Below are 23,675 nucleotides of genomic sequence, written 5' to 3'. Positions count from 1 at the left end.
GGAGTGTATTTATTATCTTCAAATACTTGGGCCTCTGTTTTTGTTTTTTTATAAAAAAATTTTTTTTTAAAAAAAAGCTGCACAAGGCATAATTAAACACACAAGCACACATATGAGAAATATTGTGTTTTACTTTTAATCCATAGATGCAAAAAAAAATTTGTTACAAAACATCTGTACCACTGACCAGTTCAACCTACATCCCAGCAGTAAAGAAATCAAGATGGGAAACAGGTCACACCTCTCGGTCTGAAAAATGGACAGTATATACTGTAGCTGTACAATCATTTCAAAACTTTCACATATCTGAAGAGAGTGCAAAAAAGTAATTAAATCCAGTAAATAGCTGGGTTTAAATCAGGCATTTCAACTTGCTTGCACAAATCCACCAGTTTTTGAGAAATCCCTCACTATTATGCCTGCTTTGTACCGTATAGCTTACTTACTGGGCTGTTATTGCCTCTGCTGTAGAAAACAAGCATTGACTATAAAACCCTGTGTGTTTCACAAATGTTCCAGGTCTTACAAAGCGGAAAACAGAAATGTGACAACTCTACAGGTAAAATAATTTTTTTAAATAAAATTCAGTTAATCAAATCAAACACTGTAAAAGCTTATGTAATAAGCCAGCAGAAAAATGAATACAACTGAGTTATTATTACTGCAAAAGTACGACCTTAGTGATGTTACATATTTGGATTCCACCATGATTATCATTCTAAAGTGTCTACAGATATATGCTGATAATTTTAGTACCTGCATCGACACCGCTAGGAAAAAACATGAGTTCAAGTTTGCGTTAGCTTCAACTTTACATCCAGGAAATGCTAAATAGTCTAATGTTGAGTTTAGTCTTTACATATTCACCTGAAACATCAGAAAAACTTACAATCAAAGTGCTTTGGCAACAATTCAAGTCTTTCATTTTTCACCATGCGAACAGGACAGAAGAAGAAGAAAGGATAGCGCATTTTATATCATTGAAGAAATGGTAATGTGTAAGTTCAGTGTCACCTCACACAACGGGACATAAAATAATAATTTCCTATATTGTTTCGGGCTCTGCAGTTTTTTTTCAGTCACATAAGGCGATAGTTGTTCATGTCTGAAAACTACTTGGAAGAGACAGTAGCAGTAATTACATTGCAAATGTATACGTATGAGCTCTCAAATCACTTTCAAATCCCTCCACATTTATTGTTGCCAGATGTAAAGATATATAAAAAGCGTTAAAATAATTGTCGTCTTACATGGCAATCCTCCCCCACAGAGTGTTGTGTCAAAATAAACTTGAGGCCTCAGCCAGTTTTGTTTAAAGTTTCTTGAATTTGACTATAGGTAGGAACACGTTTAGGAAAGTCCCTATTTTATGTCTGACGAAGATCACAACATTCATCACATCTAAACAGGAAGTCATGGATCACTAATTACAAGTTCCTGGACACATAAAAAAAGTAAAGTGTATCTTACAAAATGCACCGGTTATTCATAGAAGATGTTACAGCAATGCCAATAACTGGTGTTTTTTTTATAATGGCATTTTTTAACCACTAAATAAAATCAGCAAATGTCTTCCTTACTACACTAACGTGTTTCATTTTTGAAAACTAACCAAGAAAAATGATGCTTTTTATCATGTCATGTTTATACCTTAAGAAAAAGAAAGTTTAACTTACAATTCCTAGAAACTTTAATAATTTTGAGTAAAAGTTTAAATAAAAAATGCTTCTGTTACATCTCTTTTACATGAACGTTTTTGGAGTCATTGATTTTGGCGTAAGTGACTTATCTTAAAAATTATTTCTTAACACTGAATTATTTTTCCAAATTAAATAAAATACACAAAACAGGTTAGATTTTGACTCATTTTCTGCATAAACATTTCTCTATTGCAACAAAACACATGTATTTTGAAACTTTTCACATATTTTTAAACCAAGATGCCAACAAACGTGGAGTGTGTGGTATTTAAAAACAGCTGGATGAAGGAGAATGTTAGCATCTGGCTCATACTTTACAAATAATATACGCCCAATCCTTCACCTTGAATGTACGTAACAGTGAAATACTGCAGACATGGTCCCAGCAGGTTAATAACATGACTTTTACAGGACACACATCTCACCGGGCCAAATTTGTATTTATTCTACTTTAAAAACTGATCTACCACAGCTATTTTTTGCAAAAGTGGTCATTATTAGAAAAGTATTGATGACTACATGTTTATAAAAAATTGGATAAACATTTCCCAAATTTGAATTAAAATACTTTTTGCAATTTAAACGTAATTCCTTTAGCCGACGGAAACAAAATCAAACTGTACTTATAGAATATTCTTATCGTTTTGAATCTGGAAGTCACTGGAGCAACTTGAAGAATTTGTATGTTAACTGCATCACTTACTGCGAGAAGACCAACAAAATCTGCTTAGTTCTTACCAATTAAGAATCAAAGACTGTTACTCTTAGCAAAGATAGCAACAAAAAACAAATAACGAACCACACATAGCTAAAAGTCAGGATAAAATAACAAAATACTGCTCACAGTTGCTTCCGATAAAATAGAAATAGCTTATTTAAAAAAAATACATCTAACCATTAAGAAACTCCAGAAAAGTGAGTAGTCTAAAAAAATTTGGTGATGACATACTCCATGTGCCACAGAAATGTGTCTGGCAGGTTTTACATTTACAAAGTACTAAAATGACAGCAGGCAACGTCTCTGGACATAAAAGGCTGCTTCTATTATGTTTTCTGTTGCTTGGTTGCACCCTTAAACATCCTGGCAGGCCCATTTGTTCAGAAGGCTTTCTTTTCTTTTCTGTCCCAGACTATTTACCACGTTTTTTAAGAAGCCAAATCTGACACAATCATGCAACGTGTCAGCGCAAGTTGCTGCAGGGTCATCCGTCCACCAGGGGCAGCGAGAAGTGAGAAGCAGATGTTAAAAAGAGAACGTTGGGGCAACAGGAATCCTCAGCCATCTTGAAAGCCTTAACTTTTATTCCAAGAGATCCTGTCAAGAGGCACAAGCAAGAAAACCGAGACTTTAGTTTTGGAATTTGCAAAGGGTTTCAATTTTTATTTTGAAATAAAGCCTATAAAATGTGGTGAGCATTTGTACTCGGCTCCGTTTAATCTGATTCTCCAACACAAATCGAGAACTCAGATTTCTGCACAGATTTTCACAAGGCACCGAGTTGTCGTACAGATCCATGCTAATGGGCCTACATGCAAGTATTACACACTTGATCCGAGTCGTCGTTGAACTGTGTTTTCTCTGTCTCCATGTAGTTGGTGTCGACGTCGTCTACTCCCTCAATTTTGTTTGCTTCCACGTGTTCCCTCATCACAGAGTATCGGTGAACGAGGAACCTGGACAAAACAGAACATTAGTTTGAGGGGCTGACGGGAGAAGACAGGAGGAATGTGAGCAGCATTCGGGGCGGCGAGATCAGAAAAAAAAAACGGCAACTCACCGTCCACCACAGACGTACTTCTTCACCAGCCAGACACCTGCGAGAACACTCACCAGGAGTATCGCCATGACAACCATCACTATGACAGCAGCGCTAGGTGAACTGCTGTCAGTCTGTCGTGTTCAGCAATGGATACAAACAGAAGAGAAGAAGCAACAAAATCTGACATAGTTTTTTTTTTCTCCTCGAGTGTAACAATATTCATCTGCACAGTAAGCATAAAACATTCTGCGAAAACATCAACGGTACTGTATCTTTCCTACAGCTCAGGGTTTTAGAGCTTAATATATTAATTAATTTTTTTTTTTGAGATTTGTATCACTGTGATGAATTGGCGACTTGTTGTCCCGCTGGAGATAGGCAGCAGCCTCCCTCGCAACCCCGCAAGGATGAACATGTTGGAAAATGGATGGTTGAATGGAAGGTATTGTAAAGTATTGGTGCAAGAACCTTAAAATGAATGGTTGTTATGGAGACATGGCGATCCCACCATGTCTCTTTTCCTCTAACACTTGATCTTTCAGGATTTTTTATTTTTTTTACATCCACCATCCTCCTATAACTTTTCATGGTGGCAAAGCAAAATTGGATCCCTGTCCAGCCATGTTCTAGTTGGATCAAAGAGAAATCCTAGAATAAATTGTTGTTATGGAAACTGTGTGACCAGAAGATGCAACGCTTTTCTGCAGCTGTCAAACAGCGGGCTTTTTCTTTTACATCCCTGACCCTCCTCTCTCTGTAAAGTAAACATGGGTCCTCATCTAGCCATGGAAGTCACAGTTTAATATCTTTTTGTTTGTTTTTTTAAGGGGGAAGTCAAAAGAGAAGCTGCACTTCCATTTAGCCAATGCAGTCAGCTTGCCTGCAAAGACAGAGATAAACTGACCAGAGGTATGGAATGAAGGGCGTCACTGATGCACAACCTCCTTAAGTCGGTCTCCTTTCTCTCCGGCTGAAAGCCTCCTTCACACTGGTTCCCAGGAATCTTCCGGTAACTTAAATTTGGAGATAAACGTCGGATGCACGGATTAGGCGATAAAAACAAAACAGAACGTTTTCTAAGCTCATGGTCGTGATCATGTCACCAGTAAAGACATTTTAACTTTTTCTTTTTATATCCAGTCTGCTTAGAAAATGTATGTGTGAATTAACAAGCTGTTGAATAGCTGAATAAAGTAACATCTAAAAAGAAATATAATTCAACAATGCAATAAATCCTGAGTTGAAACATCAGGATTTGAATGAATTTGAAAGTGTGACCAGCCTACTCACCCACTGGTCTGCAGCTGCTCAGTCGTCCCGTTCAAGCAGAACTCCAGAGCGTGGCCCACCAGCTCCTTCTGCTCCACGCACTCCGACCTGTTCTCCGGCCGGTAGTAACCAAAGTCGCTGCGGGGGAAAGGTTTTTGTGCCCCATGTTTAACGAGTTACAAATGAAAAAAGTGAATGTGCACGGTGTTCTGCAGGAGTTGAAATCTAAAACCTTTCCTCACTTATGAAACAAGGCAAAACCATGGCAAAACAAAGTCACAGATTACTAATTAAGGTTTTCTAGAGGCATTATTTGACTTAGAAAACTGAGAAAATACTTCAGGTACATTTATTTTACATTTTTATAGACCGACATGTTCTCCTCAGTTTGTATTCTACATACAGTCTAAGAGAAATAAGTCTCTGTGTCACTTCACATTCACACACCACGGAAACAGCAAGTTTATCTGGAAAGTTGCAAAGCAACTCTGATCAACTTTTAAAAAAGTAACGGAAAAAATCTATAAATATTTTTAAAGAGGGGTCGTTTTGGCACAGATAAATTTGTTAATTATTTTTGCAACGCTGAAACTTTTCTGCCACTGAAACAAACATGAGAAATGATTTGGGTTTTTGTTATCTTATTTTCATCCGGACATTTTGCTGCTCCTATAAAACATGTTTATTTTGTACATCGTTGTTTGTGACAGTACATGTGGTTTTCCTCATTTTGTAAAGTGGATGAGAGAAACCAACCTCTGTCACGTTTTATTTACACTCCCACAGAAATAGGAAGCCATCAATTTTCACTCAACCGTTTCTCTGATTAAAATACTTTCTGATGGCCTTTGATATAAGTTACATAGAAATAAAAGAAATGCTTCCCTTGTTTTAGGAGTAACAGAGGCGTAGTTTGATCATAAAAATTGTTTTCTCTCCCTTTGATTAAATCTACGTAAATTAAAAGTTGGAAAAAGAAAACACCGTGATAGATTGGTCAATATAGGCTATTTGAACACATCTTTACAAGTTTTACCAAGGATTTCAATTATTGAGGGTCCTGTACTTCTTTAGCTCAGGACTTTAAAGAGTGCAACATATAATCATCTTCGTTCCTATATGATTGATAAAAACGTGACAGAATTTTCCAAAAACAAGGAAACTCATTTCTTTTTTTTTCTTTTACAGGAATATTCTATATGGAAACTTAAAATTGTTTTTGTACATTTCAATTTTACCGAGGAGATAACAGGAGAGAAGGACAAACCAATGGTAATCTGCTGCTGAGCACGGACAGGGCAAGTGCTTCTTGGTAACGGTGAAGTCTCTTCCATTCCAGCACACCGAGTCTTTCCTCAGGCGTAAGAAGGTCTCTCTGAAGCCCATCACGCAGCCATCGCTCGAGCCACTGGGGTCTGCAGAGTGAGCCAGCCACTCTTCGTAGTCTCCTTCATTGCCTGCACGGCGACAGACGCCCCTGAGCTGTAGCGCACCTGCCCTCACATGTTGCAATTAAACATCACAGGTGTGTGTTCCTTCAACGGTACTCACAGTCCCTGGCGAGGAGCTTCCTAAAGTCTATGGTGATCACCACCCACTTGGTGTAGTCGTTCCTGTAGCCCCACAGGCTGACGTTCATGGAGCGAGAGCCGGGCTCGCTGTCCATGCCGCTGAAGTTCAGCGGGTCGCTGGTGAAGTTATACGAATGCCAGCATTGGCCTTCATCTGTGGAGAACCTGAAGGGGAGCAGGGAGAAGTTGTAGCACCTTGCAAAGCATTCAATTTGTGAATTTGTGTTTTTTTTTTTATTACAACCAAGAACTTCCATGTGTTTTATTGAAATTTTATATGAGAGAGGAAGACAAAGGCAATTTGTCAAATTTCCCCGCAAATGTAATTCTGAAAAGTGTGGCATTCATTTATATTCAGCCCTCTTTACTCGAAAGGTCGAAAATAGTCCTAATTACTTAAGGGCATCAGACTAAAGCTTGTTCATAACATCTGGGCTACGAAAACCCAAAACATAAACAAAATGAAATATGCTAAAACTAGAGATACAATCTCACTCTATCTGGTTGATAGGTGAGTTGGTGTGCTCCACGGCAACCAGCAGTCCTCCAGAGTCCAGGATCGCGTAGTGATGGGGACCCTTCAGAGCGCGCAGCCACGAGTAGCCCCCGTCGTCAGACACGTACACGTCAGGGGCGAGATCAGACTCCGAGTCTCCAACGCTGCCTGGAGAGAGGGAACAGGAGGCGGCACGAAGAACAATTCAGCAGACAGTTCAGAGCAGACGGAAGGATGTTTGTGCGTTTTCCTGCCCTACCGTGAGCCAGGATGAGACCCACCGCGTTGGGCTGCGAGAGCGGCAGCATGGGAACGTTCATCTTCTTGGCCGTGCTGTACGAGGCGTATATGTGAAGCTTGCACTGTAACATCGAGACGAGCAGCACTGAAAACCCTCCCCCTTCACCAAAAAACACGCAACTTCACGACACTTCATCCGCAAAGCGACGGGAGCTCGTCTCACTCTGCTGGGTCTGTTGGTGGAGGTCTCGGCGTCGCAGTCGACGTTCTGGGGTCTGCGCAGCGGCTGCCACTTGGCTCCTTGGTCATATGTGATCACTGTCTCTATGTTACCGTCTGTCAGAAGGACACAAAAGCACCAAATCAGCTGTGTTAGACAGCAGATACTCAGCCGAGAAAATAAAAAATATGATACCCCGTTAAGGTATTTTAAATATAATGCGGCCTAGAAAAAGTTGGATGTGGGTTGCATTTGCCTGCTGTGTGAGCACAGTCATGGTTTAAGATGAGTGTGTCGTTTTTTGTTTTTTTTTTCTCAGTGAAAATAACATTAGGTCCATGTTGACCCACCCTCTGTGAGTATGCTGGTCATGTAGACGCCCCGCAGGGAAGAAACGGCGGTGAAGTCTGTGTCGCTTCCTGTGGTTGTGTAGAGATGGCGCTCCAGTGACTTGGAGAAGACAGCTCCTCTGTCGTCCGACACGTAGATGGTTCCAACCCCCGAGTCTGCCCCCAGACAGGACATGAAACACACGCACGCACGCACGCACACACAGCATTAAGGTCTGTGCTCTAAGCTGCGACCCACTAGTGAATCCTTACAGAAAGCTGTTCTGATTTTCAGGAATCTTTCTTTGCCTGTGGGTGAGGCTTATGCGCTATCTGAACGATCAGAAATCAGAGACACGTTCGACATCTCTAGACACGATCGGCACAACGCATGGCTCACTAACGCTAACCTCCGGGATCATCCACATGCATGAAGATCATGTCCTGATTGGCTGCGAGGATGGAGTAAAACTGCTGATGGTCGACAGCAGGAAGCTGAGCGATGTTCCAGTGATCCCCGCCGTCTACAGAGACATGGATCACACGCTCTGTACCCTACCGCACAAAAAAAACACATGTGACATGCCTGATTTAAAGTGTACTAGCAAATTTTATCCGATGTAATGTCTAAGACGGAGCAAAAGCAGCTTGGAAAGTTCTCAGTTGACTGGATACTTTACAAACCTTTGGTTAGTTTTCATGAAGGAAAACAATGATGAGCCAAAAAATAAATAAATAAAAGACACACATACCATCCCGGTCATGATGGACGAAAAGACAAATTTTCCTCCAAGGACAAAGGAGTAAACTCTGGAGGCAATTGTGTGAAAGGTTTTGCCGTAGTCCATTGTTTTCTTTAAATCTAGCATCCCTTTGTCATCTGAAAGGAAAATTAATTATAAAAAAAAAAAATTGGACTGAATTACATGTTAATATACAACATCGTATCATCCTGCCTTACTGCATGATCCGTTGGTGTTGGTTGTTATGTAGATGCCGTTTCTTGGACCCCTGAAAAAAGAAAAGGAGAAACAGAAGAAAGCCTGCATATAATAATTTTAAAAATTTACTTTCCTAGTTTAAAGGTAAATAAAAAAATGTGATGGCTTTATTAATGCACTCGTTTCATCCTCCCAGCCAGCACTCCAAGCTTTTGCTTTCAGACAAGGATGACTTTTTTTTTTTACACTGCAGCTGGATCAAGGACAGCAGGCTGAATAGGAAACACATTCCCGAGTTGTGATTCAGCCTGAGAACCACATCAGCTTCTGCTCTTTGTGGTCGGTGTAAGGCTCGGGCCCAAAATGACTGTGGTGACTGCGCAGATAAGCAACCGTGGGCCGATTAATCAGAGAAGAGCACAGAGTCAGGAAAGCCATCTGAACAGCGAGGCAGAGGAGAACAGCTGGGAAAACAATGAACAAAAATACGAAGCTCGTTCATCTTGCAGAAACAGCAACGACGAGCGTGCAGACCGCCAGGGCACGAACAAGCAGTCTGTACTGTGCAAACATGATGAAAATCTGTTGGTCATCACTTTATTTCGGTCAGCAACTGTGGCGATACTCTAAGTGTATTACTTCACCAGTACTTAGCAATAAACTCTAGAGCCAAAAGATGATTTAAATGTGTATATTTTTTTGAAGCAGTAAAACGCCGTGACTTATTTTCCCCAAAGGAGAAGTAAATTTTGTGATTTTTATTATTTTTTTTAACTCTCTACATTTCTGAGAATTAAACGTACAATAAATATTCGCAGGATCAAACGACGTCATAAAACATTGTCTTTTATTTTTCTGAAAATTAAATTAAGTAACATTTTAAAATGTTTCAGTTATAAAAGTAAAAGTGTTTAATATCTGTATTTGGAAAACTTATCTCCCCCCAAATGACTTTTTATGTTTTGTTCGTAATTCAGATTTTTTACACTCTGTTGAACTTTTTCTTATAATATCAAATGAAATTTTGTAATCAATTATTGCTTACTATTGCATTTGATGGTTTTACTTTTTGTTAGCACGAATAAAAATCTGCATATCAAACATTATATTTTTTTCTGTCTGAAACTGATTGAGTAAAAAAAAAACAAACAAAAAAAAAAGGCTCGGAAAAGTGCTTGCTCCTTCACAAGTTCAACCTTGTAACACTTTTGGTAGTTTCCAAAACATTTCTCATGTCATGGTTTAGTTATTTAGGTAAGATTAGAGCTGTTAAAACAGCAGGCGTTCTGTTGAACAAGACAAGATAACATGATGACAGATAAGCTATATATTTTTTTAAATCTGTTGCTCATCCTCCTCCCTTTCTAATGTCACCCTGGGCAACTGCCCATATGGTCCACATCAAAACACCACAGCTCAGATACAGCTATGTCTGTCAGGAGGCTAGTCATCTGTTCTTTCCCTTTGATTCATTAGGCTTATTTCAGTAACATGTTTTATGTAATTTACAATGTAAAATGTTCTTAATGTAGGTGAAACTTCAGCAGCTGATACTAGAAAATATTCTGAGAGAAACTCTCACCATCTGACCAAGCACACGCTGTTGTGTATTTTCCTCCAGGTGGCGCCAAAGTTATCAGACAGCCACAGGTCCAGCTGGAAAGGAAGTAAAAAAAAAAAATAATTTTAGTCATAAATACTGTCGATCAGGAGTAAAATGACCGGCTCCTGAAGAGTAAGCAGCAGAGTCAGGGAGGTCCAGTTTAGCTCCACTAAAACTCAACATTCTTGGCAAAACGGAGTGCCGCTACCGTGATACTGAGTGTCAGAAGTGTGTTGCAGTCCCCGGGGTTGTACAGCATCTGAATGAGGGGCACAAATGGCAGGTCCGTCGGTTCAAAGGTCAGACCAAAGTCCCGCGAGCGAAAAAGTCGAAACCCACCGAACTCAGACACATCGCCAGTCAGGATCACCTGAATCCAAACAAAAATGATTTAATGATTTAAAAAAAATATATATTATTTAAAAAAAGACACAATACAAGATGCAACATCTATTAGCTTGGCTCTTAACGGAGGCCTCACCTTTCCTGAATGATCCGGACTGATGGCGATGCCAAACTCCGTCTGGATGAAAGTGTGGTTGATCATGTTAGTCACGTCTGTGAACGTTTTCCCGTAGTCTTCACTGACACACACACACAGAAGCCCTGGTTTAGGCGCATAGAACATGGCAACCTTAAAACACCCACTAATCCGTCTTTGTTAAAGGAGCCATTCCTCACCTCCTGTAGAGGTTAGACTGGCCAAATCGCATTAAGAACAACGGCACCTGAAACGTTGTCAGAACCAAGAGCACCTGTGAAGAAAAGTGTTGCACAACAGCTCTCATATACGTACACTTTATATAAATAGAGACACCTAAATATAGTGTGTAAATCTCTAAATATTTTATTCAGAGATTCAAGAAGACAGACCCGAAGTAGGAGAGAATCGAGGAGAATGAAAATAACGCATGGTACGAGCATTTTCTTCTAATAAAAATCTGAAAAGTGTGGAATGCATCTGTATTCAAATTAATTTTCCATCTTTGCAATATAGTTCAAGTTCAAACAGACTGAATGGGAAATAACAATCTTCATATCTTGCTATAAATTCTTAACTGGATTTGTGTCTCAAATTTGACTAGGCCTTTCTAACACATCAAATGGCTTTTATTTATACAACTTTGCTACAGCACAGATACCACTATACCACAGAACAGCTTTTAATTTCAGCAATTGCGCTGAGATTAAATTCAAACACAAACACGTGCATTTTCTAATTAATGCACTTCTGGTTGCCCTGGACTTTATTTAGAAGCAAAGAGAGCTAAGTAAGAAGAAATGCAGGTCACATTTGGTCGGAAAGTTAAACGCACCTGAATACATTGCAAACCAGTGTATAGACATGTGAACAAAACTCACCCCTGATCCGTCTCCCACCCAGGCAAGCGAGAGTGAGCCCATTGAGCGGACTTTGAACGTATACTGAAACAGAAGAGACGAGACCGAGAAGGTGAAACAATCTTCACGCGGAACAATCAGAAGCCGACAGAGAACAAGCTAAAATATGCCGATGGAATTTGCTTAACACTATTTTGGCTTTAAAACATGAACCCCCCCCAAAGGTAAAAGTAGACTAAGCATGGTTTGAGAGCGTTCCTGTTGTTCTTTGTGCAGCGGACACACCAGCTGAGAGGACAGAATGTCCATACTGTCCAAAGTAACGCCGCCATTTGGACACACTCTGCGTGTGTGACCTACATTCCTGTGTAAATCACAAAGATTAGGTCAGACAACAAAGCAACTGCCGAGGACACCTAACATACGTTAGAGCTGAACAGACTCCACTCAAATTCATAAAAAAAAATAAATAAAAAATCTAACTGTTAGCGTTAGCATACTTTTAAAATGCATTTCTCAACCAACTGAGGATTTTCGGTAAAAATATATATAAAAAAAAAACGTGGAAAAAAACAGTTGTGACATAATACTAGAAGCAGCGGAGAGAGAGAGAGTTTAGAGCCTTGTTTTGATTTCAAAACAAGTGCTGCGACTGGAAACGACATTCCCATCCATTCGTCCGCTGTGGCTCTAACGCGTGTGGGTTTTAAGGCCTCGTCTCACACTGTTCGGAATGCAGCAAGGTTTATTTTGTTTTTTGCTATTTTTCCCTCCCTTCGCTCATCAGCTGATGAGGCGGGCATGTTTACAAGGTACGTGCAGGCTCAGAGGGAGTTCTGCAAAGCTCTGTAAATCTGCAGAAGATTGCATGGGCTGTTGTCTGTGAGCTGAAGAATTCCTTGTAAACAGGCTCAAAAGGAAACCGGCCTGCTCTCTTCTGTCCAACTCTGCAAACACAAATTTCAGTCTCCTCTGCATAAATCACCCCACAACACTCTCCCATTGTCCATCTGTTCTGTTTTCCCTATTTTTGACCAGCTAAAGAGCTGGCAACCGAAGCAGTGCTGTTGTTTGTTGGTTCTTGAAACTTGAAACTCCTACATGAAATCAAATTTAGTCGGTGGCATTCACACATCTCCGAGGCCTGGTTGAGTCTGGAGTTTGAAGTAAAGCTGAAGCGTTAACCGGAAGCTGTACATACAAGGATTAAGTCGATCAGTTCAGGGCTTTTGAAGATTTAATTGATCTGAGCTTTTTCCATAGCGGAATGTTTATGGAACACAAGATTTTGGTTCGTAAGTTTAAACTTAGTGGATTTTTTTAATTTTTATTTTTTTAATTGTAAGGTCAATATCATGCATACAACCCCGTCTTATATTTGCATTTATGTCCCTTAACAAGTTCCAGAGAAACCACACACTTTTCTAACAACCAACCAGGACCTGGCTCAATGCTGACAGTCTTTTCATCTGATAGTTACAAATGAAGGACTGTACTTCATTAGAATTAGAGGTGGGAATTTCTGGTACTGTTTGGCAAAAATGTATTAAGTAACATAGTTCTATTAATGCTATGCATAATTCGATCCAATTTAAGGTGGTGTATAGGTTGCACTTTTCTCCAACTAAACTAAAAGAAATATATAAGTAAGTTTCTGTGTTAAGTGCTATAAGTACTGGGGGAATTTAGATCGCCTTTTGTTTTCGATGTCCAAAGAGACGGCCTTTTTGGTGTCATTTGTTTGACTTTCTTTCTGAGACAATTGGCACCTATCTACTGAATTTAGCTATATTTACAATATGTTTACAAAATCGCGCAAATTGAACTGACAAAAATAAATCTGCTTGAAGGAAACATGTTAATTTTGAAAAAAAACTCAAGTTTTTCGACAATATGGTTTTCAGCCGTATTTAAATGGATACATTACGCAAAGCCGCCATGGAAATACTTATTGTGCATCAAATGAGTCACATGATCAACAGATGTTACCGCTGGAATAAATGACAAAGAAGATGATGGAAAATAGTAGGAGGATGATGGTTTGTTTTTGTATTTGTTTAGTTTTTTTTCGGGCAAGGTGCAGCTGGCTCATGAACTGTGTTTTTCATCGCACACTTCATGAAAAGTTGTGTGTCATAGCTCTTCTAAAATCTTATGCAATTTTCCATCAAATTTTGAAGATCCTTATACGCACAAGGTCAGATTAGGTAAAATCTGAAACTCTTGGTTGGTTTTGGTCCCACTGGATTTTGGGGTATGAAGAGGAATGAATGCAAGCACACAATCCACGCTTTTCAGGCTTTCTACTGTAAAAAAAAAATAAAAAATTGTACCTATCATTTTTCCTCCGCTTTACAATTATTCACTATTTTCTTTAGTTGCATAAAATGCCCCCCAAAATATCATGACTTTTATATTTTGCAATGTGGCAAATGTGAAAGACCCTCTGAAAATCCAGCTGGACCAAATCAGACTGAATGATCGTAGGTGAAACAGTCAATGAAAAACTCACCAACTGAGCAGTCTGTTTTTAGTAAATGATGAGCATATAACGTAGCAGATAAAGTAGATTTACTGAACACTAACAAGCCATTGTCTTAGCAAGAAGCTAAAATCAGGAGACGTCCCTACATGAGGTCTCAGTACAGACGTGACCTCATGCTGCCGCACCACATGATGAATGCAGTCTAGATCTGCTCCTGAAAAGCCTCTCCAACCCTTTATCTGCAGCTTCACTCTTGACACTGGGCGTTCAGCTTTGAGCTTTTCCGACATGGACAGCGGCGTTTGATCAGTGACTGTCTTGCAGCTGCACTAGAAGAAAAAACACACGCACATATGCCTTCGCAGACTTCCACAGTCGACATGAAGGCGAACGGCCCCGAGTGTGGGTGACGTCCTCTCAGAGAGGTCGGGATGCCAATACAATGAAGTCCTTATTCCCTCTGCGCTGGGCCTTAGCGTTCGGCTTTAGCCCTGTTTACACACAAAACCTCAGAAGAAGAGGTCAGGCTTTAAGTCTCTGATCTAAACACTCAAAGCTGTGTACACCAGGCCTGTGTTACTGGACAGAACGACACGCTGGCTAGAACTACCAAAATTATTACTCAGAAAAACCGTGAGAGAAGAGAATCTCATCACAACAACAGGCCATGTTTTGAAATGAGGACAGAAGGATGGCAGCGCTGGCTTTAGACGTTACCGTGTAAGAATTACATCATGACTCATTGTGTTTAGCTGAGAAATACCACAGGTGTTAGTAATTCTGCTGCTGAAGTTGGCAACTTTTTTTTGTACCCCAAGAGTCAACTTTTAGGAATCCAGTTTGATGTTTTGGATTGTAAACAAATTAGCCACAGCTAGCCTAGCTTTTCTTGTTTGCACTTATAATGGTGAAGTATGACATAAGGGGCAGAATGATGAAACTTAGAAATGTGACTAGTGGTTAAAATAACAGCATGTAGGTCACTGATGTGGCACAATACTTAATGCAGTCGGCTTATCAGAAATAAAGTCACTCTGACATAAAAGATTCAATATCTGATGTCCATGAACAAAATATCTTGATCTTGAGCCAAATGTCAGCGTTATGTTATCTGGAATATTGCACTGCTTTTATATCTCCAAATATGTTGTATGTGTATTGGATTTATTTCATTTATGTAATGATTTCTTATCTGTGTGTGTCCTTTCCAGATAGCTCATGAAAAGAATATGGTGGATCTGAATGCATGGCCGTGTCAGATCAGAACTGCTCTGCTGCAGGAACGTAAGATATCCCTTTCACTGCACGATTGGATTTACTGACTTAATGGCACTACAAATCCTATTCAAGCAACAAAGTGGACAGGCCACAACAGAGATAAACTTGGCAGATACAAAAAATACATTCAACAGCAAGAAAGACGGGAAGAAAAGAGGATAAATAAAAAATGGAAATAACACAAGACTCAAAGAACTGAAGGTGTTTATTGCTAATAGCAAGTAGCAATTGTAATCCAGGGTGCCACATCTGGCCCAAGAAACAACACCTATGGTGCCATTAAGGCAACACTCACAGAACACACTCATGTAACGCTATCTGAAAACAACCCAAAGCAAAATATCCCCCTCCCCACCAACCCCAGTTGGTACAGAGGTAACACCAGCCATGTTGCCACACTGTCACTGCTTCAAACCCTCGATGGTCAGTCCCCAAGACTGAATACCAGACAAAAGCCTCTCTACAACCAGCACTGACACTGCACTTGCAACACAACACCACAACACCAAGTCCAGTGCTTCATTGGATGTGCATTAGGACCCAACCAATCCCAATGTAACGCAAACAATCCAAGTTCACTAAACCCCACTATACGTCAAGAGAGAAAAAAAAAATCAGAGATCATTTTTGTCACACTTCATGAGTGTGCCTTGCCTTGCCTTTGCCCTTGCCTTTGCTCTTGCCTTGCCTTTGCCTTGCCTTTGCTTTTGCCTTTGCCTTGCCTTTGCTTTGCTTTTGCCCTTGCTTTGCCTTGCTACCGTCCTGGCCTGCAACTTTTAGATGTGTTTCTGCTCTAACACACCTGGATCAAATAAACTGCTCATTTCCAGCCTATTTCAGAGAGGAATGAATACTGGTGAGAAAATTCAGACATTTTGGAGCAGAGGTGAATCTATAAGTTGCAGGATGGTAGCCCTTGAGGACTGGAGTTGGTGACCCCTGGCCTACTGGATCATTTCAGTGGAGATTTCAGACTGTGGCAGGAAGCCGGAGTGCCCGGAGAGAAACCTGTCAAATCTTTTTACATTTTGTCCCATAAATTTAAATCAGACACGTTTGGTCCCAGTCAGATTTCTCCAGCTCAAAATGATTACTAATTAGATCTTCTAGGATTCTTTTCTTCTTCCGATGTTAATATTTGTAGCTCCTCTCCAAAGGGCCCTTTGCCTTCTTCCAGAGGAGGGGCTGGAGAAACTAACCTGATCTGGTGTCTGATCACTTCTTCTCGTAAATGTAAATGAAACCGTTGTTGAGCATGTCTTCACTGCAGTCGCTGTCTGCAGTGAATACATGCTCGTTGTCTGCCTTCACGGTTTGTTCTCCCATCATTAAGTAACAGTAAATGTCTGTCTGCTTTGGATCCCCACAGATGACCGAGGAGAGGTGGTACGTCTCCGTCCCACATTCTGCAGGCACATCGATGGTCTGAGTGGCTTTTGTTTGGTATTCCCTGGTAAACCTATGCAGAAAAAACACCAGGACCTTGTTATCAGTCAGGCAGTGTTTCTTCTGCCAGGGTGACCCGCAGCCTGAACAACGGCGTTTGCACGCCAAATCCAACCAGTATTCAAGCAGTATAGATATACTGGTTGAAAATAACACTGGTGGAAGGGCAATGAGGGCGCCGTCGTTCAGGAGCCTGAGGGAAGTGGCTCCACAGTTAGAGCAGGAGTTGTTGTCATACAACTCTCTATCTGTGTCGCCGCCAAACGAATCCAGCCAGACCAGCACAGACTCCAGCAAACTTTTGATGTCGCAATCCTTTCCCACGCCTGATGGCAGCTTCTTCTCCCTCAGCTCCATCAGGACTGGGGAAAGGTCTTCCTGACAAAAATGCTTGCCGGGCTGACGGACAGCTGAGAGGAGGAGACTCCCACAGCAGGGGATGGACGATGCCTCCAGAAAAACCCTTTCCTGTGCGAGACACCGCTTGGTGACGCTCAAGTTTAGGACGCTCTGGAATGCAGCGTTCACCCAGCTGTTCTGGAGCTCATTGGAGAACTTGAAGAAGTTCTCCTCCGCTTGTCCTGGTCCTGCAGATGTCGTCCCTACATCTGGCAGATCTGAGCCAACGCTATCTACTGAATTAACGTTAGGGAAACAGGAAACCTCGACAGCAACAGAGATATTTACATTTAGAGCAGGTTTTTTGAACAAACAAGCAACTCTGTTGTGTTCTGAAATACAACGTTCCCCGCCTGGGGAACGTTGTATTTCAAAGGACCCTGAGAAAGTGGCCTTCAGAGGACTCTCCTGTAAGGATGGGACCAGCGAAACCAAAGCTTTGGCTGTCACTTCAGCCACAGCTTTGGCTGCGAGATCAGCCGCAGACAAATCTTCCCCAGCCGGGTTAGATTTTTCTGCGACTGTATTCTCACCCTCACGTTGTACCATTGTTTCTGAACAAACCTCCCCAGCCGGGTCGGTTTGTCCAGAGACAGTACCATCATCCTCTGTACTGTCTCGTTCAGAGGACGAGATGGAGTCCGAGGTCCCAACATCCAGCACCTTTTCAGAACAAACCTCCCCATCCGGGTCGGTTCGTTCTTTGGAACTGGATGGAAATCCTTTCCAAAACAGATCGTCCTCTTCATCCTGATCATTTTCTTCGTTGCAGTCCTTACCTGGAAAAAAACGATCGCACACTTTCTTCATCCCAGTCGTCACGGCATATCCGATGCCCCAACCAACTGGGAATATCAGGGGAACAAGCGCCGTTGCAAAACTGAACATTGTTGCTTTACACAAATATGAAACTCCAAGAAATGTAGAAATGTCTGAATCCTGACTGACGCTTAGAGATTCCAGCATTCAAGCATTAGAACATCTTTGATCTACTGTGATGTACATAATGTCATCTATGACCTCATCAGTGAGCTCACTGGAGTTCTGGTGCAACGCCTTGCGGCTGATCGTTGCTATGGAAATGATCAGCTCAGCTCTGCATGACTCAAGCTGACATAAATATTTAAATAAAACATTATAATTTTTATTTATTTAACATGAAGAGATTAATAGATTTGTATATGATTTAATTTTTGCTTTTGTGGTTTTCCATACCTGCTGTGGTATAAATGTTCTGAAGCCTTTTATCCACTATTATTTTTAATTACTATTAATTCATTAGGATTATTCATGTATTAATCATTGCACAGTGCTAGGAAATGTCTGTGACTTATTAATATTTATTTTTATACATTTTCACAGACAATTTAATGCTGTGGCTATTTTACGAAACATAAGAAACAAAAGCAGAAGAGCGATCCAGCCCTACACTTATACATCATTTTATTGAGGTCCAAAACCTAGAAGTTCTTGTCTTGCGTCATTCAGGAGTCTTGGGGATAAAAGGGCTTCATGATTGTAGATAAGATAGTTAATTTCTTGTTTAGCAAGATGAACCAAAAAAATATTTAGAAAAAATTGCCTGCAATCTGCACTGAAATGTTATATTGAATGTATCAGATCATTGTGAAGTTGTTAAACATTTTAAACAAGGTTTTTACAGAAGATCTTTTCAACAGCTGATCGAGAGGTTTTTCTAGTGATTATTTAAATTCTGATTGTTAAAAATGTTAGAAACATCCGTCTTGTTGAGGGTTTTAAAGAGAGATTACTTAGTTGATGAGTTAAATTAAATGAATGTAGCAACTTTTTATATTTACTCAATTAGTCTTCTATTCTATTAGATGTTTGTCTAAAGTAGCGGTTCTCAACGTGGGCGGTACCGCCCCCCAGGGGGCGCTGGCGGACATTTTTACAAAAGGGGGGCGCTGGGATGCCTTTGGGGGGCGTTTGGTCGAAGGTAAACTTTACACCTTAAATCCACAACAATACCAGTTTAGACTTTGAGCAACTTGGTAAAACTGTATTGTGTAACATTAAACCATGCTTGACTGCAACTGTACCGATTGCAGCTCTTCTTCTATTCAATGTTTGTAGCTTCATGGCGCAGCTCCGCTCCGCATCAGTTCAGCATCAGTTCAAAGTCTTCCTAACCGCTACAGCAGACAGCAAAAGCCATGCCATTGAACACTATGGATTAAGACTGGGATGTCCAGTCATATCGGCAAATTACTTTAGGAAAAAAATTGCATTTGTCAAATTGAAGGTGGAAAATGAAATGACTAAGCAGCACAGTCGTCTTTTTTTTAAGACACAAAAATCTGGCATCTAGGAGTGTTGAGTAAACTTTTGAGACCCGTTGTAATGAAGCATAATTGATCTACTGAAAAAGAAAAAAAGGTTTTTGAGCTCCATAAGAGTGTATTATTCTCCATGAAAAAAGTTCACATGCCTTAATAACAAATCATGTTTTTACAAATGAAAATAATTCTTGTAATTTTAATCTACCTTTGATGGAATAAAAATAAATAAAATTATAATTACAGACCCTTGCTGTCCAGGTCTTTCTCCCTCTACTTCCCTTGTGGAACATCATCTGCTCCTTTTCTGCTGTGACCCAGCTATCCTTCGCTCAGTAAATACAGATTGTATTTTCTTTTTCTGTTTTTCTTTTTTTTTGTTGTTGTTGCCAAAGAACCAGAGAGCAGGATGGAGCCCAAAACAAGAAGACGGAACGAAAACACAACCGGCTAGCTTGAAACCTGTGAGAGTCAGCGAAATAAATCTCAAATAAACACTCCAGAGTTTGGGCTGGCTGTCAAAACACGGAGAGCAATTTATCAGGGTCTAAGCTGCGGAAAATGAGCAAGAGGCAGAACCAGGTGAGGGTACCTGCTGGTGCAAACAGTAATCTATACGGCAGATCTGATGACCACAGACCAGACGTTGGTCGGCAGAGAAGATCGGATCAAGCTCAGCAAACAACAAAAAAAAAAGAAGAAAAAAAAAAAGGGGAATGTCTGGGAGGGTTCCAGAGGCCCTGAGGAGCCGAGAGCCTGATCTCTGTGAGCACGCTGAATCGGTTTCATGCTCAGAAGTTAACCCAGGTGTTTGAACCGCAGGAATGATGTAACATCTGCCATTTCACACACAACAGAACGAAAACTGAGCTGTGAGACCTCATACAGCTTCGGATAAAGTTATTATTGCTGCGCATTCCCCTTATCGTGCCCTCGATTACGGCAGTGACGCGGCGAAAACAGATTGTTGTCTGCTTAAGGATAAAGGAATGGGAGAAAACTGAACCAATAGGAGATACATTTCAAAAAATATCGCTCCAAGCAAGACTACGGTTACATGTTAAGCTTTGATATGTGTGAAATCGAGAAAAAGAGAAAAAAAAACTTCACTGATGCCCTGAGATTTAATATCCTAAAAATCGACAGTTTGCTAAAACTGCAGATTAGATCCTCGCTCCAACCTGCGTCAGCGGAGTTACTGAAAGTGACCCGAACTGACGACCTACATTTGTCTAAATCGATTAGACAAAGACTATGACAGAAAATGTATCAACATTAATTCTGTCCAGGATACTCATGTTTCCTGCATTGAACACCAACTTCTCTTGCCTCCTAATGCCTGTTTTTTTTTTCTGGTTTCCTATCAACTTCGTGCACACCGGCTAAAAGCCACATCCATCAGTTTGTGCACCGGCTAAATTATTAGTCGAGTTATTCAGTAACTATTTTAAAAGGAATCATTTAAGTTATAGTTTATACGCTGAGTGTCGAGCATCCATCTCCCCTTTAACTCGCCTGTTAGAGGGATGTTTTCCTTTCTACTGTTTCCACGTGCATGGTGATCATGACGCAAAATTAATGCCATTATAAACTGAACTTGACTCCACTGTTTTATAGATAAGCTCAAATTGGAATATATGTAATTAAGATTAAATCAGCACGATATGATCTAACGGATATGAACATATATTTCTGTATATAAACTGGAATCATTTGTGTTGCAAAGTGCCTCTTCCTGATTTTTTTATTTCCTTTAAAACTTCAAGAAACCTAAGAGAGAAGTATTTCTAAATATAAGAAGTATTCCGAATTCTAACTCGAGTTGGTTTGACGAATTCATGTTCTCGCTTTTGTTGTTTTGTGGGTTTTCTGCTTCATTTATCTCCCTGTCTAAACGGGACTTTTTCAGCTATTTCTCTCCACTACATTTGTCTGACAGCTCTGGGTAAAAATTACTCTTCAAATTACAGTTTCTCTGTCCAAGCAGGCTCTGCGTCTCTTCGTGTGGCCAAATCAGATTTGATTCTGCTTGTTAAAAGAATGTCCACTTGGAAATGACTCTTCTTTCCTCCTAAACTGCACCGGCCATTACTGGGATCAGTCAGGAAAAAAATAAGCATTTTGCTAAAGTATGATGTTTTTTCTTCATTTCATCAAGTTACACCCACCCAACTTCAATGATTTTGTGTGACAGGCCTACAAAATTGAAAATGTTTTACTAATAACTGAAGAGTGTGGTGTGCATTCGTATTGAGCCTCCTTTTGTGTAACCGCACTTTGTTGCTCTTACACCTCCAACTCTTCCCATCCAGTGCACATAAAGGCTAGTGTCCACTATATGTTCTTGCTCCACCTACCTTCCCAGCAACAATATCCTATCCTGCTTACCCAGGATTGTCAGTGCAAAAGATAAACATCCTCTGATGCTGCCGAGTTTCACTGTGGGGATGGTGTGTTCAGAGAAATGTCCACGCAGCATTTTTGCATGTGCTTTTTTTTTTCACACATTTTGGCCAAGATGTTCTAGTTTGGTCTCGTCTGGCCAGAAGTTGCCTGTGTGACCTGAACGACTTGTGGAGTGAACAGGCCTTTCTCACGACTTTCTTTAAACAATGTTTTTCTTCTCTCCACATTTGCAAAAACGAGCAATTAACAATTGCCCTATTAACAAATTCTCCTGTGGTTCATTCTTTATGTGATTGATTAAAACGCTGCTTCCTTCAAGCATCTCGCCAGCTTATCCTGTAAACTGTGATCCTCGGTCGTTATTATGTTCTTTATTGGTCTCTAACAAACCTCCGAGGTCTTCACAAAACCACAGCATCTATCCTGCAATTAAATGACACACAGATGGGCACTATTTATACATTTTCCTTCCACTTCACAATTGTACATTTTGTTGAGCCATCACATAAGGTGCCAACAAAACACCATTACGTTTGTGGGTACGAGGGAATGTGGAAAAATTCAAGAAGTGTGATTATCTTTGCAAGACAATGATGTTGTAGTTGTGGTAAATAAAATGGTTAGAAATGACAGTACTGAACATTTTATATCTGACAGGTGCAGCTAAGATTGTTACTCGATATCACACAACTTTAAATAAACTGACTAGAAACAGGACTTTGTTCAAAAAAAATATTTCCTTTCCATCATATTTTTGGTACATAATCCCAGCGACGAAACTGATGAATTCACATTGTACCGATTCACCAGTCTCTTAAAGTAGCAACAGGCTGTCTAACCAGAGAGTTTACAAGCTTGTTACAAGTGATTTAGGAGAAGCTCGGTGCATTTGCGTGACTTCACCAACTGTTTAACCAGATTCTTTTTACTTATTCGGCGATAATAACCCGATCCCTGCTGGTTTGCAGTCACTTACGGTGCTGGTGCTGTTTTGCAGCGCGGATTCCACTCCACGCAAAGCCGTGCATGTCTGCTCATTCAGTCCAGCGCTGCGCCTCGACAGCTCCGTCCTCTCCAAGCTATGTCGCACCTCAGCATCACCGGGCTCTCCGTGCAGCCTCCTGACCCGGGACAAGTCGCTTCCATCCTGCAGATGTCTGCCCAGCGCAGACGAAAACAACCCGAGCGCCAAAATGCAGACGATCATTACGGTTACAAAACAAAAACTGGCACCGCACAGCCTGGGACACTGCGAGCAAACTCCGCTGTCCCACCACTTGGCTTCTTCACATGTTCCCCCCGCCCCTCATCTCCGAAAGCATTCTTAATAACGGCCCATCCACCGCCGCGCGGGATTGGTTAGGCCCAGAAAAACCTGCAATCTAATTGGACGAGAGCTCGACTAGAGTGAAGATTTGTTTTTTAGCGTTACACTGCCCCCTGGTGGAAAGCCCGCAAATAACCTTCATTGAAGGATTTATTCTGTGAATCTGTTGGCGTTCCAAGAAACTATAAAGGGCCAGAAGAAATGAGATTACACAACATGAATATTTCTACTATCAAACTGGCGAGTGGAAAATAAGTTTATGAATCATTGGAACACACTCTCATGTAAATGAGAGTGTGTTCAATATTTTTTCTTTAGGTAGATTATGATAAGATGTTTAAAAAATAAGCAGACAATTCCAGCACATATGGATTTGATGTATGAATCTGAAGCAAATAAGAAAATTGTTCTCTGCAAAATAATAAGGGATATTTCAATACATTCATTTGTTTATGTTCCAATTTGAATTAAGCTGACCTTATTCAACAAATACCACCTCTAAGCACCGAGACGTCTTGGAGTGTAGAAATGACATTTGTTGTCAATTAATATCCACAAATATAA

General features: G+C 40.5%; 1 protein-coding gene across 3 annotated transcripts; it reads right to left on the bottom strand.

Annotated features, from left to right (window-relative positions):
- Positions 1–120: 120 nt before the first annotated feature.
- LOC103464892 (sortilin-like) lies at positions 121–23,096 on the bottom strand. 3 transcript variants are annotated; one of them, XM_008409283.3, is made up of 20 exons: positions 22,761–23,096; positions 11,492–11,554; positions 10,811–10,884; positions 10,611–10,713; positions 10,338–10,499; positions 10,109–10,182; positions 8,547–8,596; positions 8,338–8,465; positions 7,996–8,140; positions 7,607–7,762; positions 7,260–7,372; positions 7,056–7,158; positions 6,796–6,964; positions 6,281–6,465; positions 5,997–6,186; positions 4,751–4,867; positions 4,365–4,473; positions 3,479–3,591; positions 3,248–3,374; positions 121–3,015 (listed from the first exon to the last, which is right to left on the bottom strand). In XM_008409283.3, the coding sequence occupies exons 1-20, from the start codon at positions 22,989–22,991 to the stop codon at positions 3,001–3,003; spliced, it is 2,427 nt and encodes an 808-aa protein (XP_008407505.2). In that variant the 5' UTR covers positions 22,992–23,096; the 3' UTR covers positions 121–3,000. The 3 variants fall into 3 exon arrangements, with proteins under 3 accessions (XP_008407505.2, XP_008407506.2, XP_017160437.2); XM_008409284.3 differs by lacking the exon at positions 22,761–23,096 and adding an exon at positions 11,756–12,910; XM_017304948.2 differs by lacking the exons at positions 11,492–11,554; positions 22,761–23,096 and having other exon boundaries at positions 10,611–10,708; positions 10,811–10,890.
- Positions 23,097–23,675: the final 579 nt, after the last annotated feature.

The sequence above is a fragment of the Poecilia reticulata genome, chromosome 5 (assembly GCF_904066995.2).
Source record: "Poecilia reticulata chromosome 5, P_reticulata-male-v2, whole genome shotgun sequence".
Classification (NCBI taxonomy): domain Eukaryota; kingdom Metazoa; phylum Chordata; class Actinopteri; order Cyprinodontiformes; family Poeciliidae; genus Poecilia; species Poecilia reticulata.
Note: the sequence above shows the minus strand (reverse complement) of the source record. Positions and strands in the feature narration are given on the sequence as shown.